Genomic DNA, 11,337 nt, shown 5'->3' on the forward strand with positions numbered 1-11,337 from the left:
AAGATATTATAATCTTAATTATATATAAATAAACTTGGGGAATGTTCCCGGAATAGTGAATCCATATTTGGAAATGCACAAAAAATGAATAACGCATTCTATGGAGCCACTAAGGAGACATGGTTAGCCGCTTACTAGCGGTAGCCTGTTACATTATAATACATAAAGCTTCACTTACCACTTAAACAGAGTAAGGAGTCCTGTTGTAAATCCTGTGATCTTGAATCTCTAAAGTGAACGTAAAAAGTAAGCGCACATTCAAAAGCGATTTCAATGCCCCACATATTAATAGCGGCTCCCTGATTCCTGCAATTTATATACAGTATAATAAACCAACAATATAACTGCATATAATTTTTTCCCTTTAGGGGGTTCCGTAGTACATGTCATTTCTTTTCCAAACATGGTATTCAGATTCGGACACATCTCTAGTTCTGTGATATATTCTAATCTTCCTTCAGTCAAGTGTTTAATACGTTTTTGTAAATGTTCAGGTGTCTGTCTGTCAGGAGATGTTGACAGAATTCCGTAACGCCGTTTCCTGCAAGAAAAGTTCTCGTCTTCGTCGGCGCCGACCTCTGTCTAGCTCTCTGGCCCTTAGACACCCCACCCGCATCACTTTAGGGGCCCCGCGGCCCCTGCGCCTGGTCCGAGAGATGCGCCTTAGCAACGGCAAGCTCTACAGCGGTACCGGACCCCTAACAGGAAGCTCAGGGCCAGGAGGAGGCCCCTCAGACATGGGTCCCGGCCCCCAGCGACTCCTAGAGGACCCGTTAGGTGCCAACAGCACCCCCACAGTGGCCCTGGGTCCACCCGCAGTGACAGTGCCTCTGCCGCGGGGCTGCACTCATGTGCGCATTTGCCAGGAGTGCCGGCGTATCCAGAGTCTCCGCACAACCTCTTGCACACGTATCCCTCCCTCCTCGGCCCCCCTGCCTCGTCTGGCCCCGCCCCCTCCGCACTCATCCTCCAATACAGACAGCGAAGGCGGCGGTGGGCCTAGCCCGTGCCGGATAGGCCACTCCCCACCGGCAAAAGGCTGCACTTTACCGCCAACTCAGTCTGGCAACAACACAGACCTAATGGGAGAGCAGAAATGAGAACAGAGAGACTGACGAAAGGTGGAGACAGAAGTGTGACATTTTTGCAATATTTGCCCTCTTGATCAAAGTCACAGACAAATGCGCTATCCATCTATTATTTGGTATGGGAGAATTATCCTTTTCTTTTGGATAGCCATGTGTCACATCAATGATTCTTTTGTATTACTGAACGATGTACTATAACATTGACCTTGAAATGCGAGGGTAAAGATTTAACACCGTCAGTCTGAGGATTTTGAAATGCTACACGACAGGCAGCAGAAATATTCAACTTCCCCGTGATTCTGATCTCCAGGCAGCACACAGACGTCTGCTTGCAATCAGAGGCAGACGGCGACAGATTCGCTTTTCCTTCACTGACTGAACTCGGTCTCTATTTTACGATAGAGGTCACACACAGGAAGTAGCACAGAGACAATGATACCATAGAGATCAGAGCCAGATCGTGACAGAATGAGAGCACATGCGTTAATGGAGGACAATGACGCTATGAACCACAAACTTGTTAATTAAAAAGATATTCTAAACAGATATTCTTACTTTTCTGTACTATACTTATTTTTAAATTCACTGTCTGTGTAATTTAACTCTGGGGTTGTGTTGTCAGAATTGGAAATTAAAAATAGAGATACTTTATTGACACCGAGACGATCAACTCTGACTGAAAATGTATGTTATTGGAAATGAGGAGCTGTGTGTTCATTAAAACGTGGACTTTGGTCTGTCTGCAAGAACTTGTGAGTTCGTAACCAGTGCTGGAAGTCACACCACATACCTCAACCCAAATTTGCACATTTCAGAGTTTTTAGAAACAGACAGTCAGACATCTGATGTTGCGGTTCAGCTTAAAAAAAAGTTTCACACACATATCTATTCTCAGAAAATGACTAATGGAGGAAAGAAGGAAATAGAAAAATCACAAATGTTTCAAAATGGCACTGAACCTCTTTTTTATTATTATTTTTAAAAATATTTCTAAAAAAAAGTGTATTGCATATAAAATGATGGTTATTTACATTAATGTTACATTACATCTTGAGGTACAGAGAATGTTTTAAATAAATGTATCGGCAGGTTTTATGGGATGAGGGGCTTTTCCAACCAGGTGATCATGTGATGTTAAAACTATAGACAAAGAAAATCCTTTGGAATAAAAATAATATATTATTTTGTCTCTAACAACATGCATTTTTCCATTTTTTTATTTTCCATTTTTTATTTTTTAAATTGTGAACCCTTATGCTGTGTACAGACTGGATTGTGTTTTTCTGCAGACAATTTTGTTATTCTAAATCTAAATCAAAGCCCACAAAGAGATGAAAATAAAGGGACAAATAGGAATAAATGTTCACAGTGAATATGTATTGAAATTGAAATGTATTAAAATCAGCTCATTTCTTTCATTTTAAGAAGTACTAAGATTTGTGACTTTTTTGCATAGACCACATACAGACTTAAAGAGATAGTTGACCCAAAAAGGAAAATTTGATGTCTATGTCCTTACCCCCAGGGCATCCAAGATGTAGGTGACTTTGTTTCTTCAGTAGAACACAAATTGAGATTTTTAACTCAAACCGTTGCAGTTAGTCAGTCATATAATGGCTGTCAATGGGACTCACGGCTTTGAGAGTCAAAAAAACATACACAGACAAAACCAAATTAAACCCTGTGGCTCGTGGATACATTAAGGTCTTAAGACTCAAAACAATCAGTTTGTGAAAGAACCTGAACAGTATTTGCCATTATATATGACTGACAGACTGTAACGGTTTGAGTTAAAAATCTTTGTTTGTGCTCTACTGAAGAAACAAAGTCACCTACATCTTGGATGCCCTGGGGGTAAGGACATAAACATTTCATTTTTTGGTGAACTATCCCTTTAAGTCTATCTCTTAAAAGAGAACAAGCTCATTTTTTAAACACTGCCAGTTTTGTGACCATTTTTGTTTGTTTTTAGTTCATTTTTAGTTCCTAATTCATTCATTCAAACCTGTAGTTGATGTGACGTTTGTACTCAAAATCAGTCTTTTTTCACCTGTGCGTACACAGTTTCCTGCTCTGCTGTGTGGAAATTCAAAGGCAGCTGATTGGCTTGCGGTGATGCTGATTTTGACCGCCCACTGAAGGAAACTGCGGCATATTCAATCTCCCCCGATGACGAGGTGCTTCTGTTAGCTTTTAAAGGTTTCCGTATTGTGACATCAGAATATGTGACATCCTAATACAGGTAAAGAGAAGTTGAGTTATTTACTGAAGCTCATGGTCTGTTTGACACTTGTGAAATATCATATGACTTGTATGCATCTTTTACTAAATAACTTTTTCTCCCACAGATAGGATATTATTCTCAGCAGCAGGAAGTCTCACCTGTTGTAGGTCACTGGGGCTCTGAGTTGTGTCTAGTAAAAAAGTAAAACACTGGTCAAACAGCAGCATGATACATAGTTTCACAGAAGAGAAAAGGAGTTAAAGGTCTTTAAGGTGTGACTTAATAAAAGTGTAAGAGCAAAGAGGAAAGTAAAGAGCCCCCTACACGACCATCGACTGAAAGTCCGTCCCGTGACTCTCAATTTAGCAATTTGTATTTACAGGTCATAAACTGCATCCTCATGTTTGTATAAGATTAATTCATTCATTTAAGAAATCTGTTCCTATTTACATTTAATCATTTAGAAGATGCTTTTATCTACAGCAGTTTATGAATGAGAAACATAAGACTAATTTATCACTGAAGAATCTGCAACATGTTCAGTTTTACACTGATTATTTCCTTTAAAAAAGAAGATTTTAAAAAGCCCATGCATTAATTTTATACTTACAATAAAGGATGGTGCTGCTGGCTCGTCTGGCATGTGTAGGAAAACATAAAAAGAGAAATATCATAAAAAAAAGAAAACATATAATCCACAAGTGAAAATAATAGCTGAATTTATAAAAATAAAGTTTACATACACTTGATTCTTAATACTGCGTTGTTACCTGAATGATCTACAACGTTTGTTTGTTTGTTTGTTTGTTTGTTTGTTTGTTTGTTTGTTTAGTGATAGTTGTTCATAGAGTCCCATTTTTGTCCTGAACAGTTAAACTGCCTGCTGTTCTTCAGAAAAATTCTTAAGGTCCCACAAATTCTTTGGTTTTTCAGCATTTTTGTGTATTTGAACCCTTTCCAACAATGATTGTGTGATTTGAGGATCCATCTTTTCACACTGAGGACAACTGAGGGACTCATATGAAACTATCACAGAAGGTTCAAACACTCACTAATGCTTCAAAAGGAAAAAATTATGCATTAAGAGCTGGGGGTGTAAACTTTTGAACAGAATGAAAATGTGGCTGTTTCTCTTATTTTGCCTAAATATCATGTCTTTTTCATTTCGTACTGCAATTTAGAAGCTACAGAAGATACTTACATGTTACCCAGCAGACAAAATAAGGTAATTTACCCTGATCTTCAAATTCAAAAAGTTATTAGGAGCATTACTTAATGCATCGTTTTTCCTTCTGAAGCATCACTGAGCATTTGAACCTTCTGTGATATATGAAGGTTGTCCCAGTTGTCCTCAGGGTGAAAAGATGGATCTTCAAATTACACATTGTGGGAAAGGGTTCAAATACACAAAAATGCTGAAAAACCAAAGAATTTGTGGGACCTAAAGAATTTTTCTGAAGAACATCAGGCAGTTTAACTGTTCAGGACAAAAATGGGACTCTATGAAAAACTATCACTAAACAAACAAAACAAAAATCATACAGTCATTGTTGGAAAGCATTTAAATACACAAAAATGCTGGAAACTAAAGAATTTGTGGGACCGGAAGGATTTTTCTATTTAACTGGTCAGAGCAAACAAGGAACTGATTAAAAAAACACAGCTGTGGATCATTCAGGTTACAACGCAATATTCAGGTCAGAACTAAGTGAAAATAACATGCATTTTGTATGATCCTTCTTACAGTATTCTGGTCAAATAATTAACATTTTGCAGATTGTGAAAGATTCTGTAAACGTTTGACTTCAACTGTGAAGTCAAATGCTAGCATATTATGTTGGTTTTACCTGTATAGCCTATGTACAAATGCTTGATTAAGCATATGAATCAAAAACAATAAAAATGGATATTAATTAATTTCATGAAAAATTACAGAACCTTTGAACACGGTTTGGATAATTTCAAAACCTTGTGTTTCATATTTTGATGTTTTTACTAAATGCTAAAAGTTTTGTAGTCATATACCGTCTGTTGCGCAGAAATAAATACCCCACAGCAGCTATAATCACAGTGATGAGCACTACAGCAGTCACAATCCCTACAGACTCAACAGTGGACAGAACAGGAGGACTGCCTGTGAACAGATCATCAAGAGGAGCATGTAATAATCCAGAAATAAAGAAAATCGGTAGGAAGTTTGGTGAAACACTGTTCATGATTGTAATGTCCACTTTCTATTTTTTTATGCTTATTTTGTGCTTTCGTTCACTTTTTTTGTGGTGCATTTGAAGTCAAACCTCACTATTACGTATATAAGGAGTTTGTTCTACAACAATAACTTAAAGTATTGAACTTTGGTGACTCACACTACACCATTTGTGATGCTAACAAAATTGACACCATACAAGAATGATTAATTACGTACCTTCTAAAACTGTAAGAAAGGTTTGTCCTTTATGACTGCCGCTTGGGAAGGTTGCGTAGTCACATCTGTAAACTCCCTGATCACTCATTTTTACATCTTTAATGATGATGGAGGCCCCATCGTTCAAAGGAGAGCTCTTACTGAAGCTGACTCTGTCTTTCAGGAATGTGTCATGCAGAAAAAGTCCCTGCCCCATGCTAAAGACCACAATTTCATATTTACTGGACTCATTCTGCCATGTCCACTGCACTTGTGATATTTTGTCTTCTTTGTTTCCATGCATATAATGGCACAGTAGTGTGACATCCTGACCCTGGTACCCAGTAACCTTAACATCAGTGACAACTTTCTGTCCATGCAGTACTGGAAAAAAAAGAGAGCTAAATATATATAAGATACATAAGCAGCCATTTAGCCATTAAGTGTACAAAATATTCAAAGATCGTAAAAGGGTCTGATTGTAATATATGTTTGCTATTTTCACACAAGTTAGATTTATTAGTTTAGTCTGTCTGTACAGGAAATTTCTCAAGAAAGAATGAGAGGAAGTGCTTCATAAAAGTAAAAAGTAGGGCACAAAAAGCGTTTATAGCCAGCTTTCCTTATCTTAAATACATATTTTCTTGAATACATAAAATGTCTAATATAACAAAAAATGTTAGTTTAAAACAGCAATATTTGTAAAGATATTCTGTAAATGTTACATGAGATAATGTAAATAATGTATGACAGCTGTTCTTTTAGCACTAATTAATTCACAAAGGATTTTGAGCTTTTAAATATATATTGTATTTGCAGTCAGGACACAAAAAAAAATCAAAATTAAACTTACTGCATAATTTCTCTACTGAATATTTAGGAGAAAAAACTGCAGTATATGACATTAATTCAGTTTTTAAAATGTGAAAAAGAGGTAAAAATGCACTAACCTGTAAACATAGAGGTGCAAGACAGCAGTAGAGGAAGAAAAACACTATGTATGTCCATCATGAGCTTTCATTTATAGAGCAATATAACACACTGTGTAACACCAGTTCATCTTATAAAAAACTGTTCAAAGTTCAATCACATATAAAGGGAAGTTAAAACAGCTGTCTACTACCCTGACAACTTGTATGTGAAGTTGTTTTAAAACAGAAGCAAAAAAAGCAGAAATGATGAGAGCAGATATATTTTCTAAAGCTGTATAATGGTGCAACATGGTTGTATATTTATACAATAGATTCTGGTTCTGGTTTCACTTGTGATGTTTTGTTTTCCATTTCTAATAATTCACATTTAATATTTTAAATTTACTATATACATCTTAAGTCGTTAATTTTGAAGTTGATGGACACTTGTTAGATTTCACAAGATCAAGGGTTTACAGTAATGAAATGACCAAGGAAAATACTAAAAGAAGTGGAAAACATTGGCTAGTAAAACTATAATTAATCAAGTATAATTTTAGATTTCCATCGAGTTGCATTTTTTTTCTTTACCTTGAATAAATCCGTTTAATTCAGAAGTTACGTGATTGACATGATCAAATGTGAGTCTTGACTGGTGTTAATATCGAGCGCTAGGTGGCGCAGTGAACTCTCCACATTCTATAACACTCGTTTATTATTTACTGAAAACTGATGTAAATAGTTCAGATCATTTACAGTACGCAGCAGCTCCTGGCAGATGAGAGCTCGATCATGGTTTCTCATGGTTTGTACTGGACACTGTGGATGTTGTCGTGTTTTGGTGAGGCTTTTTAGAAATTTCGTTTAGGGTGTTGATTTGGTGTTAAGTTTCTGTATAAAAGAACTAGTTAGTTGAGCATATTTCAATAATGTAATTGCAGAAAAATTACAAAATACAAATATAAAACAAAAAAATTAACTACAGTAAGTTAAATATTTATAGCAGAAAAACTGAGTATTCCTTATTTTGTCTTTCTTTCTTTGTCATAGGCCAGTATTTAGGTGAGGATCTGCAGTTTTCTGAGGTGGCTAATGCAGCAGTAGGAGAAAAATTGGTGTTTGCCCCTGATAACCCTCCCTCCCTATCAATTGATGCAGTTCAGTGGCATTTTGGAACAACTCTTATATTGACAGCAGCGCCTGATTCAACTATAATAGTCTCAGCATACAGAGACAGAGGCAGTTTTGACATAAGCACTCTCGCTCTGGAGCTCTGGAATCTGAGACTGGATGATTCTGGAATATACAGACTGACTGTAGTAACAAGTGCTGGAGATCAACTTACAGGAGAAACTTCACTACAATTGTTCGGTAAGTGTGTTGCTAAAAATGCTTCAGTATAGGCTATAGGCTATATAGGCCTAATATATTTGTACAAAATTAATTAAATAGATTTGTGAAAGGGAGAACAATAATTTAATATCCTGTAAATTAAATGTGTGTAAGTGGCAAGCACAAGTACTAAAAAGAATGTAATACTGATAATAGTAATACTACAAATAATACTTATTTATGTAACGATAGGCGCATATCTGATGTTATTTGCAGTGATCTGTATGGATTTTTCTATTAAACCAGCTTTGCAAAAATATTTACTAAATGTTAAAGATTCATTTTTAGATTTAGTGTCTTTGTTTTGTCTTTCACTTACACAGAAAGAATATATAATGTCAGGCTTACTGGTCCAGAAGAACCATTAATAGAGGAAGAATTATTTGCTAATATCCTCTCTGATGGAACTGGCAACATCACCTCTGTGCAGTGGATGAAAGATAACAAACCTCTGTCTCCTAGCAACAGCATCATGTTCTCATCTGATAACAGATCAGTGTCCATCAGTCCAGTGCACAGATCAGACACTGGAGAATATCAGTGTACATATAGCAACCCTACCATGTATAAGATGCATATACTCAGCCTGATCATCAACTGTGAGTGTAAAACATTCAAACATCAAGATGATTTGAGCTCAATTTGAGGTTCTGTAATCAGCGGTAAATGCCATCAGGTGCGTGATTTCACGTTGAGCCGTACACTCTTAAAAAGGATGTGTTAAAAACAACACAGCCTGTGTTGTTTCTTAACACACCTTTGTGTCTAGTTAAGGACAACACATTTTGTGTTAGTTTTAACTCAACTAGTGTGTTATTCCAGCTAACACAGAAAATGTGTTGATTTTTTCTACACACTATTGTGTTATAAATACACAATTTGTGTCAATTATGTATTTTTTTACCAAATTTTTGTATGCAGTAAAGACACTGCAAACTAATGTATAGTTTAAACACAATTTATTAAACCTGCTACTAACAATTACATAAAAACTCAAAAAGGTTAAAAAAAGAGAGGTAAACAATCAATTCAGTCATTTCAACATATAATTGTTCCTTAAGTGAAAAGTTGTTAATGGTTTATAAAGTTTGTACTTCTTAAGCATTAATCGTTTTATTTACATATTTTTATCAGCATACAAGTGATGGTGAGGGTCGTGAGATGAAGTCTCTCGTTTGTCTCTGTCATGTCAGTAACTGCCACAAGCACTTCAGGAGTGTCTTCCAGTCAAAGCTGCAAGAGTAAAATAAAGATACGTTTGTTATTTATAGGCTACACATAGCGAATACTGTAAAATAGCGATAGCTAAAAAGGCAAGAAAAGCTTTAGCATTAGAGATTATGTTAGCGTCTTAGGGCAATTTGCACAATACACAACGAAGCTGTTCATTTTCAAAGAGAAAGACGCAACGAACGAATGCATTTTCTCATTAGCACTACAACGTGTCAATGATGAATTAAAAGCGATTCTGTTCACAATTAATCCGACAAAAGAAACTATAAAGCTTGTTAAAATAAGCTCCCACCGTCGTGATGTGCCACAGACTCAGGCGCAGCTCGCATCGGCATTCGTGAGGCAATTTTACCACGTATATATGTGACAAATGCCCCTCGACCGTCTCCAAACAATCACAAAAGACATTTTAAAAACGTATAATGGCAAATACAAACATTTCTTACCTTCACACATCGAAGTTATGTCCTGACGATGAAAACTTGCAGCACGAGGAAATTAGCTTGTCTCAGTAGAATAACGGCTCATGAAGTGAGGCAAGCAGCAATGTGATTGGCTGATATTTAACACATATTGTGTTGGACACACTGTGTTGGATATTTTCTTTTTTCTTTTTCGTTTTTAACACACATTTAACACAAAGTAACACAATATGTGCTAAAATAGACATAACACAAACAATGTGTAAAAAATTAACACATCCTTTTTGAGAGTGTATATACTATACACAGCCGTTGTTTACTGACGAGCTGCGCACATTCACACTGATAATGAACATTGATTTGCACACCTCGTCGGTAAACAACGGCTGTGTGTAGTATATACGGCTCAACGTGAAATCACGCACCTGATGGCATTTACCGCTGATTACAGAACCGGCTTTACTGACAAAACGCGCAAGAATGATCGGCCGATTCATATCGGTGCATCCCTAGTATATGTGTTTTGATTGCATTACAAAAATAAGTTCTATTTATTATGTTGTGCAGTTTAGCACTAAATCAATGAAAAATCATTATGGTTGGTTTATTTTATTACACACTGTGTAACTCCTCCATTCAAGTATCAATCCCTCCTCCTGTGCGCAGGTGATGAAGTGAAGACACTGAAATACTGATATCTACCAAACTGAGTCTTCCTGCATATTGCACATTTCACACATATTTGTAATATTTCTGTACTTTATTTACATATCTACAGATCTGGTAATAACATGTTTATGTCCAGGTCCACATGGGATCGGTGCACACAGAATCAATAAAAAGTTAATATTTTGTCTAGTTTGATTGCTTTCAGTTACACTTAGCACTGTTTAATACACATTGACCATTATTAAACCCATTCTGCAGATGCCCTCCTGAAATCACAACAAAAACTCTGACAAACATCCACAGATACCAACTGGTCCTAATATTGTATAAAATATGATCTGTAATATCTGAGCAGTCCATGCACTCGTCTCTAAATGTTTTCAGTATTTTTTTTTGTAACTGTTCATATTGTTCAATGTTGCAAATGTGATTCAGCCAAAGGGTGTTTTTATATTTATAAGCTAATGTTTGATCACATACAGTCTACACATCCTCATTCTTTCTTTCCTGAACTGGGCAAAGAGAAGCAGATAAAACTGTGATAGTGGGTGATACAAAACTACCTTTAAACCTGTACACCATGTCACTCAGGGAAAAGAAATGAGGAAGTGATATTTTGTTAATTTTTTCCAAAGAATTTGATACAGCTATTGCTCTGCCTTTTTTTTTTTTTTTATTATTAACTTCAGTGACAGATGAATATAATTTTTGCCAAATAAAGAGTTTATTACTGGTTCTGTTTTTCAGCTTATTTGTAAATTTGTTGTGTGACATTGCCAAGTCCCTGCAAAAACTCACTTCTCTTTGATTTTCAGTAGATTTGTAAAAGGACACTTCAAATATTTGTTTGTAGCCACCAAATACATGCAAAACATCACACTTAACTTGCAAAACAAAGTTTTCATGTAAATTATTTTAAATCTTAAAATTGTGCTTGCATCATTCATAACTCTACACACAAACCATCAAATGATTATCCATAGAAAGAGTAACG

At 36.1% G+C, this 11,337-nt stretch overlaps 2 protein-coding genes and 1 long non-coding RNA gene across 5 annotated transcripts in view; 2 read left to right on the top strand and 1 right to left on the bottom strand.

The window, feature by feature from the left end:
- Positions 1-3,209, top strand: part of grik5 (glutamate receptor, ionotropic, kainate 5) — a 106,702-nt gene extending 103,493 nt beyond the window's left edge. For 2 of the 3 annotated variants that reach the window (XM_073847967.1, XM_073847968.1), the window contains exon 22: positions 495-3,208. In XM_073847967.1, the coding sequence (XP_073704068.1) occupies positions 495-1,100 (606 nt within the window). In that variant the 3' untranslated portion in view covers positions 1,101-3,208. Of the gene's footprint in view, positions 1-494 lie in introns of all 3 variants that reach the window. The other variant, XM_073847969.1, reaches the window with a different exon arrangement.
- On the bottom strand, positions 3,186-4,237 carry LOC141343370 (uncharacterized). Its single transcript, XR_012356732.1, has 3 exons — positions 3,923-4,237; positions 3,471-3,502; positions 3,186-3,321 (listed from the first exon to the last, which is right to left on the bottom strand). It is a non-coding gene; the product is annotated as an uncharacterized lncRNA (long non-coding RNA).
- Positions 4,238-7,404: 3,167 nt separating this feature from the next.
- LOC141342890 (cell adhesion molecule CEACAM1-like) lies at positions 7,405-10,995 on the top strand. The gene is made up of 3 exons (XM_073847468.1): positions 7,405-7,468; positions 7,678-7,998; positions 8,343-10,995. Exons 1-3 carry the CDS (start codon positions 7,420-7,422, stop codon positions 8,663-8,665), a joined length of 693 nt encoding a protein of 230 aa, XP_073703569.1. The 5' UTR covers positions 7,405-7,419; the 3' UTR covers positions 8,666-10,995.
- The last annotated feature ends 342 nt before the right edge of the window (positions 10,996-11,337 follow it).

This window comes from Garra rufa, chromosome 9 (assembly GCF_049309525.1).
Source record: "Garra rufa chromosome 9, GarRuf1.0, whole genome shotgun sequence".
Taxonomy (NCBI): Eukaryota; Metazoa; Chordata; class Actinopteri; order Cypriniformes; family Cyprinidae; genus Garra; species Garra rufa.

Excerpts from the sequence above, each read along its gene's own strand:
- LOC141342890 (XM_073847468.1), top strand. The coding sequence starts at position 7,420 with ATGGTTTCTCATGGTTTGTACTGGACACTGTGGATGTTGTCGTGTTTT. Across the intron at positions 7,469-7,677 it reads GTGGATGTTGTCGTGTTTTG|GCCAGTATTTAGGTGAGGAT; the intron begins GTGAGGCTTTTT and ends TCTTTGTCATAG. Across the intron at positions 7,999-8,342 it reads AACTTCACTACAATTGTTCG|AAAGAATATATAATGTCAGG; the intron begins GTAAGTGTGTTG and ends TCACTTACACAG.